Source organism: Temnothorax longispinosus, chromosome 9 (genome assembly GCF_030848805.1).
Source record: "Temnothorax longispinosus isolate EJ_2023e chromosome 9, Tlon_JGU_v1, whole genome shotgun sequence".
In the NCBI taxonomy this organism is placed as follows: domain Eukaryota; kingdom Metazoa; phylum Arthropoda; class Insecta; order Hymenoptera; family Formicidae; genus Temnothorax; species Temnothorax longispinosus.
Window position 1 is genome coordinate 5,322,467 of NC_092366.1, and position 20,574 is coordinate 5,343,040.

The 20,574-nt window shown below is 37.9% G+C and overlaps 2 protein-coding genes across 12 annotated transcripts; one reads left to right on the forward strand and one right to left on the reverse strand.

The window, feature by feature from the left end:
- Positions 1–532: 532 nt before the first annotated feature.
- Pink (WD40 repeat domain-containing protein pink) lies at positions 533–5,466 on the forward strand. The gene is made up of 6 exons (XM_071788040.1): positions 533–683; positions 1,223–1,333; positions 1,496–1,729; positions 1,978–3,950; positions 4,625–4,742; positions 5,131–5,466. The coding sequence occupies exons 1-6, from the start codon at positions 585–587 to the stop codon at positions 5,383–5,385; spliced, it is 2,790 nt and encodes a 929-aa protein (XP_071644141.1). The 5' UTR covers positions 533–584; the 3' UTR covers positions 5,386–5,466.
- Cpsf6 (cleavage and polyadenylation specificity factor subunit 6) lies at positions 4,600–20,351 on the reverse strand. Of its 11 annotated transcripts, none has more exons than XM_071788052.1 (13): positions 19,856–20,327; positions 18,287–18,355; positions 17,381–17,605; positions 16,843–17,070; positions 16,232–16,702; positions 14,659–14,818; positions 14,253–14,366; positions 13,531–13,811; positions 12,741–13,038; positions 11,948–12,200; positions 10,255–10,335; positions 9,946–10,001; positions 7,658–9,627 (listed from the first exon to the last, which is right to left on the reverse strand). In XM_071788052.1, exons 2-13 carry the CDS (start codon positions 18,287–18,289, stop codon positions 9,404–9,406), a joined length of 2,394 nt encoding a protein of 797 aa, XP_071644153.1. In that variant the 5' UTR covers positions 18,290–18,355; positions 19,856–20,327; the 3' UTR covers positions 7,658–9,403. The 11 variants fall into 11 exon arrangements, with proteins under 11 accessions (XP_071644158.1, XP_071644155.1, XP_071644153.1 ...); XM_071788053.1 differs by lacking the exon at positions 19,856–20,327 and adding an exon at positions 19,143–19,834; XM_071788049.1 differs by lacking the exon at positions 18,287–18,355 and having other exon boundaries at positions 19,856–20,329.
- Positions 20,352–20,574: the final 223 nt, after the last annotated feature.

Sequence of the window (20,574 nt, forward strand, 5' to 3'; positions counted from 1 at the left end):
ATTGTATGAAATAACTTTATATTCAGCAGTAATTCTACGCAATTCTTTCACCACTTGTGGAAGACTCTGCGAGTGATACGCAATTAAGTTGAGCGACTGAGCGTGAATAAAGCAAACGAAACGCGTACGTGATAAGCGGAGATGTGGGATAAATAAGAGAAAAAATATATATCACACGTAAACTGCTGCTGCAGATTTCGCCTATCTTAATCTAATTTTGTCTTTAATACAATGTTGTTATCGAATTAATTTATTTCTGAAAATTATACATTTTACGATATATATTTACTTATTGTCTTTTATAGTATACACTCAAAATAAATGTACTTGATATAAATAAAATTTTGATTTTTCACTGCTTTCTTGGATATTATGTACGATCTTTTCTTTTGCCTCTATTTTTTAAGTGTATAATATGTTTGGCACAGAAACACACATATAAAAGAGATATGAAACATTCGGTTCTCCGAAAATTTCGCGATAAGCGCACGAGAAGAAACAGGCCAGCGCGCGCAGTGTGTGTGTGCGCGGCCAGCGCGGCGCGCGCGTCGCGTCACTCGACAGTCACAAGAAGATGCTGGACGATGTATCCCGCCGCACCGGATCTTCCTTACATCCTGTCGGAACGTGAGGAAATCAACTCGATCCTGTACAAACCGATCAATTCGACGCAGCGGATAAAGGTACGGCTGACATGATCGCCTGGCAAGGCTTTGCACGCGTTTCTCCGCGCTTATCGCGCCTAAGCGGCGACGGTGAGGTTAACTCGAACGGTACGGTGCTACGGTGGGCGTACACAATGCACCTGTCAACACACCTGTCAAAAATGTCCCGCGACTTGCCCCGCGTTGGCCAGCCTCCGAGGAACAATAAAAATAATCCGGATTATTTTCGACTTCAATAATGTCGAGCAAGTTTCAAGATTTTCATCTCTAGACAGGACAGAAATGAATAACATTTATAGCTTGCGTTGCATACAATACGTTGCATATCTACACAAGATATACTATTACTTCATTTATTCATAGCACTGTTGCGTAATTTTATACTTTTAACCGTACCAGCGAACATTCGCCTTTTTTTGTCGGATCTATAACGTATAGTTACGATAGACATAAGATAGATAAGATACAATTTCCAAAATCTGTTTTTTTTTCTCAAGTTTTTGATTGACTTTATAGCGCAATTTATAAGGTGTATAATATAAATTATGTAATTACAGTACACATGTTTCCACGCTTCGCCGAGTTACATTGTGCTAGGCTCAACCAGCGGCAGCGTCTACTTGTTCTCCAGAGAACCATGTTCGTTTCTTCAAATAATACCCCTATCGGTAAATAATCCTTCAGTTGCAATTACGTTAAGTTTTTATTCATAATTTTCTCAGTATATAATCAGGAATGTAGGTTTTAGTTAAATGTTGATTGAACAGATGACATATTATGACTCTACGCTGTACAATTGGCATATTTATTAACGTTTGTCTTTTATCCAGGAGGGTGTGGTCACACGTGTGGCGATATCACCTGACGAGAAGACCGTAGCCTTAGCCACCACTCGCGGTACCGTCTGTCTAGTCTCTCTAAAATCCACTCCGCAACTTATGTCGGTATCGACAGAGCACGTGTATAAACAAATCACTTGTATCTGCTGGAACAATAACAGTACCGAGATATACGTGGGAGATGCAGTCGGCAGGGTCTCCGTCATGGTGCTGTCCGTATTCACGGTAAGCTTATAACGCAATAAATTGAATACTAACAAGCTTAATGTTTACTTTGACAGTTTAACATATATAATAATTTAATATTGTGTAATAAATTAAAATTATGTGCAACATAATGTATTGTTGCAATGCATAATATGCATGATCTAATTTATATGTTAATATTATATCTATTTCGCATTTATATATCATGCATGTATGTCAACCAAGGTGTCGTGCATAATATCTTTTTTCTCTTTTCTTACGATTAGGTCAACGGAATGTTTCAAACTCCGGCATGCACGCTCATGAATCTGGATTCCAGCATCGTGCAATTGAGCTTCCTCTCGCCTCTGTTGCTGGTCTCCACGTTAACGCGTTGTTACATCTGTAACACAATGCTGGAGCAGTACAAACAGATAGGCAATAAACCGCGGAACGGAGAGTTCGGCGCGTGTTTCCATACGCGCGAGAACACCAGTTCGAACACACAGAGGGAGGAGAAAAACATCAATGACGCGCGGGGCGCGTTCAATTTGATCTCCGACAACGATAGCAATATCCTGGGCGAGAATCACTCGAAGATATTTTGCGCTCGACCCGGCTCGAGATTGTGGGAGGTGTCGGCCGACGGGGTCGTCGTGAAGACGCATCAGTTCAAAGAGGCTCTGGCGATTCCGCCTATAGCAATATTTCGATCGGATAGTACCTTAGAATCTAGTCAGGAGGAGGAGACGGAACGCGAGTGGCCGCCGCAGTCTGTTAACTTCTCGCACCTATTTGTACTCGCACGCAAGTATTTATTTTCCTATACGACTAGCGGCCTGTACGTTATCGATCCCGCGAACGCGAGTGTGCTGTTGTGGAGCAACGAGTACACGAATATCAGCATGACGGCGATCGTGGACGATCGAATTTACTTGATGACCTGTGATAGCGAATTTCATTGTGTAGCATTAACGACACTCGACAGCCTGTTACTGCGGCTCTATTGCCGCGAGCAATTTAGCGAGTGTCTGAACGCGTGTTTTGTATATAAGTCGCAACTACTGAACGCCATCGGCACTAAGGATATTGTCGAGATGTTCGAAGTGAAGGATCCGCCGCGAGACGAGAAAGCGTTGCTGCGACCGTTAATAACGCTGCTGCAAGCAGGCGGTAATAATAGACCGGCCAAATTGGACTCTGGGATCGTAGTCGTGCACTCGGAGAACGGTAGATTCGCGGATAAAAGAACCTACGGCTGTGAAACGGCGTCTTCGTCGCAGTCTCCCGAGATCTCCAGCGATGATTCGTCCGAGATGCAAATACAATCTGGGACAGATCAGGAAGATCTCGCACGGGGAGATACGCTCGGGACAGCTTCGGAGGACGTACTTGATTCAGGGAATTACGACGGGGAAGTGTTAGATATCAAAGACGACGGTCATCGAAGAGCGGATTTTCAGGAAAACGTCACGCACAGGGTGCAGTCCGATTTACGCTCGATTTACGATCTGGCGAACAGTATCAGACCCGGTATGTCGGAGAAGGAAATCGAGGAAATTATCTTGGAGACGGATAAGAGGATGAGAACTGTCAAAGACTCCTACCGAGACTCGCCCGGGCTTCAGACTTTCATCTATGAAGTTACTCGCGCCGCGGAATTGCATTACTACAACGTGTTTCTGGAAAATGCTTTCGTGCAGTCGATCGACTCCATCGCCAACGATTACGTCGTGCGGCATTTCGCGAGAGCCTTCATCGAGATCAACGCGCCGACTTATGCCAGGTGCAGCTGCGGTTATCCCTACCCGATGGACAAGACCGTGGAGCCCAAGTTCCTAGCGGTCGGCGAGTCCTTGATTAAGAGATACGCTGACGAACTGCCGAAAGAATGTAGCAATATTTGCGACAAGGTACCTTACATGTGGCGCGTGTACCTGTCCATCCGCGTCGAGCAACGTAGCGCGCTGGACGACCTGTTGAGACAGTGCCTTCAGACCAGAGACAATGTTGTGCTGTCGTTTCTTCTGCCGGCGCTAAATGAGCAACAGTGGAGTTGCGTGGCCATGTGCCTGAGTGAGATCCAGGACGGCACTTGCCTGTTCTGCGCGATGCCTTTGGCGAGGAAGCCCGATTATGACGTGCTGATAGATTGGAGCGGGATTGCCAGAGAGATCATGAGTAGAGAGGGACCGGACGAGGCTACGGCGTTTCTGATTAAGCTCGAGAGCATGATACCGGACATTGATTTGGACAGAAGGTATTGAAAAATCTTCAAGATAGAGAAGATCGATCTGTATTCTTTCTTTTACAGAATGATGACAAAATAGTATGATATATACAGATTTTACAGCGAAAGTTAATAAGAATTTCATTGATAATTAAGAAGTAATATAAATATTGTCTAAAAAATTTGTCGTTCAGTATTACAGAATTACATTAATTTTTTTTTGCAACATTAAAATTTGTCATAAACATTTTCAAAGATTTAAAGAGAAGAGTTTTTTCGACGAGTATGATATTCGATATTTTTTATTATTAATAGAACTCTTATATTGCCATCAATATTAACAAGATTACTCATTTTCTGTTCATCATTCTATAAATTGTAGAAGAATATAGAATGCAACGCTATATAAAATTACAGCGTTCTTGGCCTGTTTGCTAACAATCGATATTGTTATAAAAATAAATGTAAAAACTCTAAAATATAAATACAGAAAATAAAAATAAGAATAAAGATAAGAATATAAAGATAAGATTAAATAATAGCTAAATCAAAATAAAATTTATAAGTAATTTATTTAATTAAAATAATATACGATTATGATTAAAAGTGTTCTGTATACATAAAGAAATTTAATTAATCTCGGCTAAAAGTTTTGCGGCTAACAATAAGTATTGATAAGTACTAATATATTATTTTTATTGTAGCATATTCCAGTCGATCATATTTACAAAAATGCTGCATCGCCGAGGCTTGAAGAAGTCAATCGATTTCAGTAAAACTAATCAATTATCATCGGAATATGGTACAATTTGCTCGCCACAGGTAATCTCACTACTATTTCTAAAAATAACGAAGTATCTAAACAACATCAATTTGAAGACTTGGAAAGATATTAGATATCTTCCAGATTTATATGTTGTCTAGATATACATATAGAATGAATCAATACGACTCGTTCAGCTTATTTTCCTTTAAAATCTTTTTGTTAAGAAGATTGCTAATAGAAAACGCGCTATAACTTTCACATTGACTTCTTGCAATCGAGTAATTTTAAATAAGAGAAACCAAGGTCTACGACCAATAGTTAACAAATTAGAAAATCAAGTTGATTCTTAAGCAATTTAAAGATCCTCCCTTCCCTCTCTGAGAGTAGGACTATAAAGATAGTAAATATTAATTAAGATATTAAATATTATTTTCATTGTCGCAGATAGGCGAACAGCTGGCGAAAGCTCTCGAGAAAGATTTAAGGCGACCAATAGATAAAAATGTGTTCGGGACAGGCGCTCATCATTGGGGTATGCGTCATAAGATTAAATCATTGACGTGCCCAGGCTGCACGTTGTCTTTACAGACGCCAATTTTGCTAGGTGACAATGGAATCGCGATCTTCCGTTGCGGGCACGCCTACCATGTAAACTGTATGATAGAGAGAAAGCTCACTAGATGCAATCTTCATCAGTAAATATTGTAAATAAGAGTCAAATAAAACAAAGTAACACGTACTCTATACATTTCTCTTAAAATAAAGCTCTCTTCAAACGTACTTGAATCTATTATTTATTACCTATCTAGTAGATTTTTTTTCTATCGCAAATATTTGGATTTATTATCTCGGTACATTCGTTATCACAGTTGCAAGTTGGACAGTACAGAAGGACATCATAAACCATAAGACGGAACAAAATCGCTATATAATACAAACATTATTATCATATCGTCTCGACAGAGCCACGCATTTTTCAAATTGACTACTTTTGTTCGAAATGTACCATTTTTATATCGTTATAATTGTAATATTATCAATAATCACAACTGCAACGACTGATCATAGTCTTCTCGTATATAGAGTTATTAGACATGCATATACAGTAAATAAAATATTCTCGCACGATCCCTGACGCCGCAATTAAGTTCTTCTTGCAAGAGATCGGGAAAAGGAAAAGTGTACATCTAGATTTACATGAATATTACATTATTTGTCTTATCACTTACCTTATTTGACGTTATCGAAATACATATTACAATTACACGCATACAACGTGTAAATATAACTTCGTGTGCGTGGCCTATTATACACATTCGGCATTTATAATTCTTGCTATGATTTTGCAGGCTGATCTTTAGTAAAAAAAAACTCAACATCCAGATCGTTCGCGATACATTAAATCAAGATTTAACATAATTTATATATTGACATTATTGTAATATATTGCATATATACTTTAGTAGCGTCAGGTCTCACTTACAGCAAGATCTTTATATTAAATATCGATATATGTGTATATTCTTAAATAAATCCATATAAAAGTTGTTCACGCAAATCTTGTGACGATTTTCATCATTATTTCTATAAACACGTTGTGTACCGTAATGCAATAGCACCGAACATTATTCCTTTGATATAAAAGCAAAACAAAAAGCTTATTATCGTATGGAATTATTAAGTTTAGAAAAATATTTACTAATAAGAGATTTTTTTGCATGGAGTGTATATCGGTATCACAGTTCAAATAGCAATAAAATGTACAAAACTTTACTTTGTGACGTTTCTATCGCAATGTGACTAGATAATCTTTGTTATACTTAGCTCTTTACATAATTTATCTACATAATCCTTTTGTATATATATAATTATTTAAAAAAGTATAAAAAAGTCAGCAAAATGTCAAAAATTTCCTACCAATATATCTGTATATATATAATATATATATAATTTTTAGCTACAACATAACATGATTTGAGCATTATGAAGTTTTGAGCAAAGTATTTGAGTCATGACTGTACATTTAGTTATTCATAAATGGACGTTTCAGGTTTTCTTTTAGTGAATATCGTAACTTGCGAAGCTTGCATCAAACGCAAGTGCCTGTCTTTGCACAATCGCGGAGAAGACACTTCATTTTACAATAAATCACAAGATATCAATATCGTATCTCCATGTTTCTAATAAATTTTATAATACAATTTGGAAGCAGAAAATTTCCTTTCAAATAGGCAGGTTGTTTGTTTTATGCTTCCATTCTTGCAGATTGAGATCGCAGCGCTTGACATTTTTAGCATTTTAGATCAATTATACCAATAATTGCTATTGATCATGTCCTACAGTTTTCATAAAATAAAAGCATTGTGCTTTAAATGTTGATGATAGAGAAAACGTATACATTGACAAATATTTCTAATAAAGCCCACTTTAGATGAACCGTAATTATTAGAATTTAGGATAAAATTTTATTTAAAACTTTATATACCGTGTAATGCACGAGAAATATTTGAAGACTCAGACAACTTACACGGATATATATGTTAAATATATGTTAAAATATATACATATCGAAATAAACGACATAAAATTATAAATAAAATAAGTATAAATTACGGATCTTCTAAGAAAAGCTTATAATATTATTGATACATTTTCCCCCGATAATTATTTTGTTAATTATGACAGTTACAGCGAGATCGAATCATATAAAGAGGAAGTACTTTGTATAGAAGGTCTTAATACGTTGCTCTCCGCTGTGCAATTGTTCTAATACTTTGAATATACATAATATCAAATTATTTCAACAATTTGTGTATATGATAGATAGATTACGAATAAAATAAAAAGAAAATGTTGCACTCCTTGTCGAGATTACTAAGTAACAGGTGCACAGTGGACAACATGTTAATATAGTCTGCAAAATATCAAGTTACGTTTCTACATCAAATCGTTTACAAAAATACGTCTTGTCTTCTTTTTTTTAAAGAGAATATCATGGAAGTAAATAAAAGTTGTTTTTTGCAAACGGATATGCAAAAAATGCATATCCGTTTCGTGTTGTACGCAAAAATAATACGCTTAAAATTAAGTATAATTAAATGTGTATAGAGTTGCATTCGGTTGTTGCACTTACCCATTACCGTTCCATACATATCTCTCCCAGGCAACTTTTTACTCGCGCCGCTCTCGAACGAGAGCGGACCAACTCTATTACGCAAACAAAAATGCTACGTGAAATCAAAAGTATATAACAAATAATCGCAACGGTGACTTATAGTACGTCGGCGGAACGGTTGCGGTTTTCCGAGCTCTGTTGGGTAACAACAGCTCTCTTTCTCTCGAGGTAATGTGCACTTATTGTTAGTCTTACAGTATACAACACAAAAGATCAGGAGTTTATTAATGTTGTATAGGAATAATTGGATCATATAATGTTTTGTGAGACATATTCTAAAATATCCTTTGAGAAATTTGTATCAATTTCTGGTATTATGAAGATATTATTAATGTAAAATAACAATATTTTCATAATATGCTTCATAAAACTTATTATTATTAAGAACAATAATGGAATTAACAACAATTATGATGTAGATTTTTGTAGAAGATACATGAAATAACAATCTCTATAGCTCACAAACATAATATTAGCACATTTATTCCTAATTTCTTATTATAAAACGTACTCCATTCTCAATATTTTCATTTCTTCGAAAAGCGAATCGTATATAATTAATTCATATTCACCTCACTTACTGACAGAATACTTCCCTTTTCGCCATCATTAATTCTCGGATGTGCGTAGTTTTTTTTTTTTTTTATAATCTTGTGAAAGGTTTCATGAATCTCGTAGATAACACGCATCAGAGAATTAATACATATTTTTACACATAACAATCCAGCTTTTCGAGAAATTTGTGAACTCGGGAACTCGTAAAATCGCAGAAACAAAAACATAGTTCTCTCTTTTTCTTATTATCAGGAATTTGTGTGTACAGATGAATAAAGTAAAGACATGTTTAGCATTTATATTTTTTTTTTTTTGAAAGCGTATATATGTATTACGTTAAGATACAATCTTGAATCGTCCGTGCAGGAGGCTGATGGTTTTCTCGCGTAGATATCTTCGTTCTTCCTTCTCTTGTTCTTGACGCATCTTGCTCTCGTTCTGCTTCTTGTAACTGCGAATCATATCTCGGACGATCTCGAATCAAGATGTCTTTTTTTTTCCTTCTTACCTTCCCTTCGACACTCATACGCGATAACTATTCGTTTACAAACCCTCTCTCTGACTAAATGAATATTTCCTTAATCATAACACAGTTACAGTGGATATATGTATATGTGTATACATGTAGTACATTAGAATATTAATACATACGTAAGACAAAAGGACTCCGCGATTAATGAAGAGATTTCACGGCAACTCTATACCAAAAACTTGAGTTCGGTTATTTCGAAACAAGACAATAACGTTCAGAATTCTATGTGGAGTCTATTAAATCTTCATACTATTCGTTAAGCAAATCTCGAAATTACCCTTTTACCGTGTATCCTACAATGTTCCTCGATAATGCCGCGTGTCATTAATAATCATGAATAAATCTTTGGATGTTAAAAATGTTCGTAATATACTTTATACTTCAAGAGAATTAAAAGACGAGGATCGCAGTGTGTGAGTGTGTATGTTGTTGCATTTACTGCTTCATCATCGATCCTATGTCATGTTGACATGCCTTGCTCGCATCGTCTTCAGTGCTTCTTTCTTTCCTTTTGTTTTAGTGTCTTGAGCGATGCGAGGAGTCTCCACGTTCATCCCGACGATCCCGTTCTCGTTCACGTTCACGTTCCCGTTCCGGTTCCCGTTCCCGCTCGGATGGTCTCCGGCTCGATTCTCGTTCTCGATCTCGCTCGCGTTCTCTGTAGCGATCGTCATAATACCTACACAAGTTACGTCAGCCAATTATCTTATTTTAATGCTGCTTTGCATACTTTCGTCATATCTACGAGTCCACTTTACTATAAAACGTTAATCTCGTGTTATTCACGAATACAAAAGGAACGATGAAAAATATGTACTGCTCTCTTTGTCTCTCTCACTCTATTTCCTTCAATAATTCTGCTAACCGATGTATTTTGTTCACGAAAGCGCATAAACATAAAATAAATCGGCACGCAACAAGTATAGAGACATGATTATGCAATTATAACGATAACAAATACGTGATTTCGTAATTTTTACAACGGCAATATAAATACCTAAAGATAATACGTTTCTCCTTGATTTCTTCCTTACAAGTCCAGCAATAGAGGATCTATTAATCGAACAACAATTTTCTGTCTTTCCGATTATGTTAATCATTATTAAAGCTTTTTTTACTTCATTATCCTACGTATATGTTTTTTTTTTCTCTCCGAAAGTGTCCAAAATGAAAAATGAAGGAAAGGGCATGAATCTATTTGCCCGCGCAATATGAACACGTGACATTTCTTATCGTCATTTCGTCGTTTACTTAACGTTCATTTAAGTCTACATGCAATCGCCGTAATGAAAAAAAAGTCAATTACCTAGTCGCCTTGGAAGACGAGACGGGCGCCGTCTCTGGCGGTTCCTCTTTTACTCTTGGCCTGGCTGACTGACGTGTTGTACTAATGGAAAATGGATATTCTGTTATGACGGTTTATGTACTATTAACCAGGCTTAGTACATTTCATTAAAAGCAAAAATTATCCTAAAAAAGACGATAGCTCGGATCGTTGTTTCAATATCAACGAGAGAGACATGTCTTGCGAGAGGTTTACGCTATTTTATAAATTACATAATAATTACATACAAAAATATACACAAATATATTACATACAGTAATCATACCACAAAAAAGTCAATACTATGTTTATCTTATATTTAATTATAGTGCGCGCGTATTTATAGCGATAGCCGCAATTTATAAATCATGAGTAAAATTAGCTCTCGAGTTGTCAAATCATGTCTATATCGCAATCAATGTTACATTGCAATTTTTTCTGATTGCATATCCTGCTAATAATTTTTTCGAGTATGATTATAATCAAGCATTTTTAAGTTATTCATTAATGTATAAGATCTCATTGTGTCCATGTTTTTCTTACATAATAGTATATAGACAATATATACAGTACTTTAAATAGCGTATTTGATACAAGAATTAGTATATTTATTTTATATTAATTATGTTATTTATAAACTATAAATTGCAGCATTATTGACCGTTTCTATTACCGAAGTATACTATGAAGTATAGGACGACATAAAGATTACAAACTGTTCGTGAAAAAGTAAAAATTTAATAATTTTATTCAAGTAAAACGTTAATATATTTTTATTAGTTGTATATCATTTGTATTATGTATGGGAATAGCATCTTTATGGTGCTATATTTCAAGTATACTCGCGCGAAAATTAAACGTAATAAAATGACTCCTAAAAAAATATCTCAATGTAAGATATGTTAATATGTAAATAGAAACATGAAAATTTTTATGTACTTTCTTAATTTGTTTATAACTCGCTACTCTCTTACGTGCATTCACGTTGTGTAAAAAAAAAGATTGTATTCTCTTTTTGTTTTCTCACGCATACAAGCAAAATGTGACCTTTTATAAGCACGCGTGGAACAAGCAAGACGCACAGTTAAATGTAAGATTCAGTTACACGCGGCTGCTTATGATCTTTTAGTTGTTCATCACAATTTATAATAATTTTAAGACTCGCGAATATATTGTGTGTACCTATATCATCTTTAACGCGGTATCTCGCTATATTTTATAAGGATATTTTAAATCAGTGAACAGCGACGAAAAATGCTGACTACTGGATAAAATATAGCTTGTCAGCAATGCGTAATAAAGGCAATCAGCATATTTTAATATCACTCAGAAACATGAAACCCTGTAATCATGTACACGGACTATTAATTAAAATTATAATTATATGAGAAAAATTAAAAGCGAATTGAAAGTATTCTTCTAATGTGTTATTTAATCTTTACTGCACTATCTACTTCTTTTTACGTTCTTTTTGATATATGGTACCAGGGTTAATGTTAAATCCTTGTGCTTGCAGCACCCTCGGAGGGGCGGGTGGCGGATGGGGGTGGTGTCACCCATTCGCCACAAATTAGTTTTTAGCCCGGTCTGGGCAAGGCGTGAGGAGGCCCACGGATGGTATCTATGTTTCCCGGGGCCTTAGCCGGGATTAGTCTGGTGAGATCATTTGGCTTACCTTTCTTCTCTGCTTCGCTCTCTATATTCACGATCTCTTTCACGTTCACGCTCTCTTTCTCTGCTGCGGGAACGTTCTCTCGGATATGGCTCGCTGTAATAACGTTCCCTGTCTCTATCACGATCCCGTTCTCTCTCGCGATCACGATCCCGCTCGCGGTCTCTGCTACGTTCACGATATTCACGGTCCCGACTCCTGGACCGCTCGCGTCGTCTCCTATGACTGCGCTCTCTGTCACGCGAACGTGAACGCTCTGTAAGAAAATTCGTTATCTGTAAGATGGACAGCATGACTAAGTTTTAAGACAAAGTTAAAATAACATATTTGCGTAGAGAAAAGACTTTTATGACTTAATATCTTAAAATGTAAAAGATCATTAATTCTATGGACTATATTTGTTCTTTCTTCTTCTAATGCGAAAATTTTCAAAGCTATTGTGACGCGCGCGTGTGCCCCTACCAAAACGGCACTACACTAATTAGCCGGACAAACGCGTTTCTCGCTAGCGCCTGGCCGTGCTAACTAAATTTATAAATAAATTCCAGGAAAATACCCATTGCCCTCATTACCACGAGCCGAATCGGGCACATATTCGTAGAGTCACTGACTCGTACAGTCGCGAAATTTTTGGGGACACATCTCATTCAATATCATCATCTCATTACCCTACATACCCGTGCTCCTCTCAATCATATCACAGCACTACAACGACTCGTAATCCCAAACTATAAATTCTACTACTTTTTAACGGCAGAATTTTATGGATTACTACACGCAGATATATTTAACTCACCTCTACGTCCGGACCCATAGCTCTTCGTTTCAACACCGCGTAGGGTATCTTGAAGAGAACTGATCAAGATCTTGCATCTGTCGTCTGCGGCTACCTTGGACTGTTTTATCAGCGAGATAGCAGTCACCAAGGTCTCTATGGCACTTGCATATTCGCCTGCCGCGGCGTCAGACACCGCTCGTGCGATTGCGGACGACGACACTGTACGATTACGGCCCATTATTTCCTCGAATTCTTGCTCAGTGAGCGGCGGTGGACCTTCCGGGCGATGATCAGGCCCAGGTGCTCCATAAGGAGCCTATAAGTTACAAAAATTATATAGAAAATTGTTATGAAATCTATTTGCATTGAGATATTATGCGCTTTGTAGATATTATTATCTATATATTATAGAATTTCTATTCTACAATGAGCATATCTATAAAGTTGCTTCTACCTTGCTGATGCCAAATTTTTACAGAACATTAATAACGTAAGCGAATTTATTTGAATAATAGACCGTGTTGTATATTCACAACTATAATTATAATTGTTTTTTAATTATAATTCTGAAAATGAGTAACATTTCATGTAACGCCTCAATGTTTTCTTTACGATTGATAATAAGAGCAATCAAGTCCTTTCCTTTTGTTTTGGTGGTAATATAGATAAATTATGTTGCAGAGAAGCTGTTCGAGGTAGTAACTATCGAAACATGACTATTGAAATTTAACTCATATTACATACAAATGATCTATTAATTGGTTTAATATTTTGGTTAAAATACGTAGACGTGATAATAAGATAATACTTGTGCACTTGGTGGGCCATAACCGTGTGGTGGTACATGTGGCGGTCCGTGTGATTGTCCATGAGGTGGGCCATGAGGTGGACCATGAGGAGGACCGTGAGGCGGCCCATGTGGTGGGCCATGAGGCGGACCAGGAGGTCCCGGTGGATGTTGACCGGGATGTTGATGAGGTGGTCCTTGCGGAAAGAATGCGGGATTGACATGGGGTGCAGGGCCACCCGGTGGTCCCTGAGGAGGACCTTGTGGTGGCCCACCGTGTCCCGGAGGCGGCCCGCCTGGACCTAACAATGTACTTGATTAATATCTAAGACATTTTTCATTTGCCAGATATAAATGATGAACGTATCGTGACTATAAATACATGAGAACGAGGACGGATAATGGAAGTAAATCCTATTTCAAAATCGAATTATATCTTGAAATAAATCGTTGATGTACTTTCTCCCATTATGTATATTGAATATTTTAATAATAAATAGTAATATTTAACAATATTCGGTGCAATAAATATACAGTGGTATTTATCGATGATATTTTAGAAATCATTAAGTTCAATGTGAACAATTACACGATTTTTGATAATTTTCAATTATGAAATGATCCTTTGAAACACCTTGCACCTCAATGCTTCTGCCAGATCAATTTCCCTCAATATCATGCATCTCGCGGTGTAGTGAACGATTAAAATTTGTAACAATGAACGAGCATTCTAAGTCTCTCACCACCCATAGAACCTGGAGGAGGTCCTCTCTGTGGTGGGCCTTGGCCAGGCTGCGGCCCTTGCATATGTTGATGTTGAGGGAAACCTGGTGGTCCCTGAGGCCCATGATGCATTCCTATGCACATATTGAACAATGGCATCAGTAATACCAATTTGCTGTTAGCAAATTGAAATGACATAGTACACTACTACTACTACTATTTCAACACGATTTTTGTTCGCAAGTTCCCACCATCTTCGTTGTTTCTATCTACCGTTTACTCCGTCATGCAGAAAAGGTGATACGAAAGCATTCAAGATGTTTCAGAGGAGTAATAAATCATAAAAGTTTTGAATTATAAACGACATTTTACAAAGGTAAACATGAAGGTTTTGGGAGAACAGCGAAAATCGGTCTGAGTACGAACCTGGTGGTCTATTCCATTCAGGACGAGGCTGCGCACCTCTGGGATCCCCTGGAGGTCCACCAGGATGTCCAGGAGGCCCACGTGGAGGTCCTTGACCAGGAGGTCCGGGTGGACCACCGTGAAATTGCTGAATGAAGACAGATGAAGGTTCTATTTCACTCTATCATAATTACATAGATAATTATTGTCTTGCTTCACGAAAAAAACAAATAATTTTATAATTAGAGGACAAGGGACGAGTTTATAAGAAATTTGAATGTTAGCATATTTTATATAAAATTGATATTCTGTAAAATTTGTATATGTATAAAAAATATAATCGTTAATACATACTAAAGTACAATGACACAGAGCATTTCAATATTCTCTTAAAAATTTGTGTTTATATAGTTTTATTGAATATTATTGGGTATTATAATATCTAACATGGATCTATATTTTTCTAAAAGCGTAATATCATGTTGTAACATATTGTCAATAACCTCTATTAAATTTGTAGCATATGTGTATTGTAGATGACGCACATTATGTGGTAATATTTAATGCATTAATAAAATATAAACCCCACCTAGCTAGTCCAAACTCAATTTAAGAAAATTGATATATTTACATTATAATTTTTTCTGCGTAATGTTGCACACACATACACAAATTATTATTTTTTAATAGTTATTTTATCTTCTAAATAGCCAGTTATTTATAAAAAAAAATCTAATTTTTAAAATTGCATTTCTTTGAATTCGAATAATGTGAAGAAAATAATTAGACACGAAACGGTTTCGAAAAATAAAATTAAAAAAAAAAAACCTCATTATCGGTTACCTGTGGCATATGGTAACTGGCTTCTGAAAGGTCTCTAGCGCAACTCTACGCGTAAGACATGAAAGTGCAAAACATATTTAAGCCTGTACTATGATTATTTACAGTAGACATGCACCAAACGATTCTGTTTAGAAACTGTGCAGATATCTCTTTACAAATTCATCTCGCAAACTTTATATGTGATTACTTTATTAAAATAATTATTAAAACATGTTTTGAATGTATTTATTAGTAATTAGATTCTGCGCAGTTTAAGAATACATTTAAGATTATAATACCCCCCCCCTCCTCATGGAAACTTCTAAAACAATATTATATAACGATTTCTAAAGCGATCGTTAAAGTCGTAAATACTATCGTACAACGCAAATTTCTCCGTGTGATCAATCTTAAGTAATTATGTTTTAACATATTTAAGTTCATGTAATTCTTAACTTATTTCACATGTCTTCAAAATATATTTTTGTTATTAAGATAGTACCCTATAATCTAACCAATTGTTCAAAAAAAAATAAAATTTATTTATATTTTGTTACATTTATATTCTTTTTTTGCGGTTGCAGTGCATATGCTTCAAGACGTTAGCTATGAATAAAATTCAGAGCGTACAAATCTTGTCATAAATAATAAATTTCAAATTTAATCGCATTTAGCGCTAAACATAACGCTAAATGGATACGAAAATATAGTCCAATACGGTTGAAAGTATATTTTGTCTGTTAAAGAAACAGAAAAATCTGTTCGTACATACCATTCCAGGGGGTCTATGCTGACCGGGACCTGGTCCAGGTGGCCCTTGTTGAGGTGGACCTCCACTAGGTCCTCGAGGCGGTCCCGGAGGACCATTTGGACGCGGTCCGTTCCACGGTCCCTGCTGATAGCCAGGTGGCGGACCTTGATTAGGATGACCAGGCAACGGATGATGCGGTCCTGGGCCTGGTCCTAACGGCGGACCATGCATACGTGGCGGACCTTGCTGACCTGGTCCACCGGGCCCTGGTGGACCCATTCCGGGTGGCGGCATTCTTTGCGGCCTTACTTGTGGAGGACCCATCATCATTCTAGGACCGTGATTTTGTTGCGAATGTTGCGGATGTTGAGGGTGTTGGGGATGCTGTTGATGAGGTGGCATTGGGGGCTGATGTTGATGTGGGTTATGAGGACGTTGGCTCTGACTCTGCTGCGGAGCCGGAGCAGGTCGCGTCTTACACTGCGACTCAAACTGAGAACACATAAAAAATAGATTGTTGTGTATAAGTCTCACGTGTACCCGTTAATGTGAATATCGTAGCGTACTATTTGTGTACACTGCGAAATTAATTTATATACCATCTTTTTGTCACAACGCATAATAATACGTACTTGATTGAGAGCCTGTTTAGTAGGAAAAGTTACTACGGGATTTTGCCCATGCAACTCCTTTTTAGGCAGCCTCTCCATGCATATTCTCATGCTCTGCTCTGAGCCCAAGGATATCACACAGAAACCTTTGGATTGGCCATTGGCACGGTTCTCAAAGAACTTTACTTCCACAAAGTCAGACACCCCAATGCTTTGAACAGCATCGGTTATATCTTGGTCACTTGTCCACTAAAAATAAAATTTATTGTTATTGAATAATTTTCAGTGCAAAAAGAACAGTAAAATTTAAAGTTTTCTATTAAAAAAGAATATGATTTATCCACATTGCAAAATCATAAATATAGAAAACAGAAGGAAATATATATCATATTAAAGTTTAAGAAATATTAGTTTCTGGAATGTAGTCTCTTTGTCTGGAATGTATATGATAATATTTTAATTTATACATTGAAAGTAAACGATTCCACTGTCGAGAAGAGTGGTAGGAAAAGAAGAAATCTTTAAAACGTTAGAATTAATTCTGTGCACATGTATATACCCATGTCAAGTTGCCAACGTATAACTGATGTCGTCTTCCAATTTGATTCGGCTGTATATTATTGCCAAGTTGGTGATAAGGCGCGTTCCCATTAGTTTCCTCATTCGGGGACGTGGTATCGCCACCACCCTCTCCGGTATTTCCGGAAGAGACGCCGCCATTGCCACCTGCTGGAGCGGCAATCACGTCGTCGTAAAGATCAACGCCATCACCCGCAAATTCGTCCTGAAACAGATGCGTAGGCGAGCATTATATAAAGAAAAGTATAACAAAACACTTATTTTACGTTGGAAGAAACGCGCGATGTTAGTGATATTAATAGTAATCTCCATTGTATTTTAGATGAGAGGCAGATTAATCGACAAATGTTATATGCAAATGTTCCACGATAGAATTTTGTAATCTTTATTTAATACACGCACTGAACTCGTACTGAATATGTTACAGTCAAAGTGCAAAATAATTGTACAAAATATTTAGAGGTCAGAGAATGCAACACCAGACAAAATACTTTATTACTTTAGTCTAATGCTATTTCTTTATCATGGTCATTGTTAAAGCTGTGTAACTTATGTTTGACCAAAAGAAGCTTAATAAAATCTGATTAAAAAAATTCTTTCTTTGAAAATAAAAAAAAAGTGCCATCAAATTTACAGGAACGCATTGAGTCCAGTTTGTTATTTGAGCATCAAGTATCACGAACGGGAGCCGCGAAAAGATTTAACAAAGGCAATCCATGTTTAAAGTGGTTCACAAATTTGAAAAACTGATTTTTTTCCCTTAAGATCGAGGAATAACGCTCAACATAACAACGTGATCTCAAGACAGCCCCTGCGAGAGCCCAGCATTATAAACTAATTTATGAAAATAAATTACATCAATATGTAAAGAAACGTTTAGATGTACCATTTTCTTATTACACGCGACTTCCTGCGCACCTTGTGGTTCAACCGATCAACCAATCGTACACTTCGACTGTAACAGATATGCAGATATACAGACTTTTTGCATTGTGAGGATAAAGCAGAGATTGAACCCACTGTAATTTCAATTTCAGACTATTGATACCACAGACGTGCAAGGATCTACGTTTTTATACATATATATGCGACATGTGCTATTTCGTTTTTTAATTATTCTTTGCGTCTCCTCGCTTTAGCAAAATGCAGCTACATTTATACTTTATCTGGAACGTAAGAAATGTAATAAACACTTTTCCAAAAAGAAGTAAGTACAGTTACAAGTACGTTCAACTGTAGTTCGTCGCCGACTGTCGCCACTTGAATTTTTTCTCACACACAAAAGTTGTATGCAAACATTATCTCGCGTGAAAAGGACCGATTAAAGATCCAATATCTCGGGATCCCAGATTCTGAGCAGTAAAAAAATGAAATTACAATCGGTTTCAATCCCTGCCGCGATATTCTAAGCAGCCGCGCTTTTTTTTCACAAGAGAGAAAAAGACATTCGAAAATAGGAAATGGAAAATCAATAAAAGAGAGAATGCAAAGAGAAAATGTAATCGTGCATGCAGTGCGATACGCTGCAACGTCTATGTACATATATGTGTGTGGGTGTGCGTGTGTGTTTGCATGTGAGGGAGGATATATGCGTGCCGCGTGTGAGGGGTTGAAAATCATAAGAGTCAAGGGGGAAGCGGGCGTAGGGGGATGGCGAGAGAGGGAGAGGGTCAGAAAAAAGGGGTGGGAGGGGGGAAAGGAACGAAAGAGTGAAAGAGTTAACAACACGATATTCGCCTTACCGCTAGCACCATTTTGCGGTCGATTCCTGTTGCGAACCCGTATTACTGTTTTAGCGCTTAGCTCCGGGGAACGGGTACACGGGTACGCGCGCGATCGACGGCAGCAGGCAGGCACTAGCTAGACAGGCGGGATCGGTCAACTGCGCGGCAACAAGAAGGAGGTAACACTCTTGGAGTGAAGCTCTCTCGTCTTTGTATATGCGTGCTCGCTATAACTAATTCGCTCGTTCGTTCCGTTCGCAGTAGGTTTCGTACGCTCGTTCGCGTTCGCGCGCGTGGACGCGCGCACGCGGCCACTCGGCGTTCGTTCCTCGGAGTAGTCGCCCGCCGCCGGCTCGAGCGACGTGCCGGACGTGCGCGCGGGGGGGAGGGACGGCACACAGTAAAATGTTCACGATGAGGGAGATCAGCGACGCGAGCCGATCGTTAGCGACGGTCGCCCGTCCACCATGACGCCGACACACTCAGCCGCGGTCTCGGCCCGCGCGCGGAATCGACGCCGAACGATGATCGCTCAGTTCGCTCGTTCGCTCTCACACAGTTGCGGCGCGGCACGATATGGCGCGTCGCGATCGTCGAAGCGTGTGAACTGTGAACAGTGTCAGAGCGCGGCTCGTTCCTTCATTTCCTTCCGATCGAACGGGAAGAGAGAGAGAGAAAGAAAGAACGCGGTCCTGTACTTTTAATTGCTATCAAAGAGAAATGCGAATTACCTGCGCGAAATCTTGCTCGAGATCGTCGGCGTACAAATCAATGTCACCGTCCGCCATTTTACGTACACCGACGCTCACTGCAGCTGCGAGCCGCGATACGGCAGAAGGCGCCAAGCCGGCCAAGCGTCGTCAGTCGCGAGTATTATCGGTTCCCGGGGAAGCGCGACGAGAGCGCCATCCGTAATGTAAAGGCGGTCTCGATTGGCAGTTTGCGGATTGACCAATCGGAGCGCAGCCGCTTGCCGGCTGATTGGTCAGTCCCCGCAAACGTCAACCGTTAGGCTGAGTTTCCATGGCACTGTGCGCGACACGCGCCTTACTCCAACCCCGTAATCGAGATAACAATTAATCCATAGTGTAATACGGCCTTTAGAGATTAAGGATTGCAAACTGATTCAATCAATTAGATAAGTTTAATTTTAATCCGTTTTGTTCGTAATCTGATTAATGACTTTTTTTTACAACAGTTTAAATTGATCACAACCACTCACATCAATCGGAGCTTGGAGTTTTTTCACCGGATGAACCAATCAGAAGGTTCTATGTTACATTGACCAATTAGCGATGCGGACACCCGGCTGAAGAATTAAAAATTAACTGTATAAAAATAGATGTAAAAAACGATCTAATTAGCTAAATATTATTGAAACAAAAATCTAAATAAAACACGCTTTTAAAAATACTACAATGAAAGACATATACTGTATTCAAAGCATCAG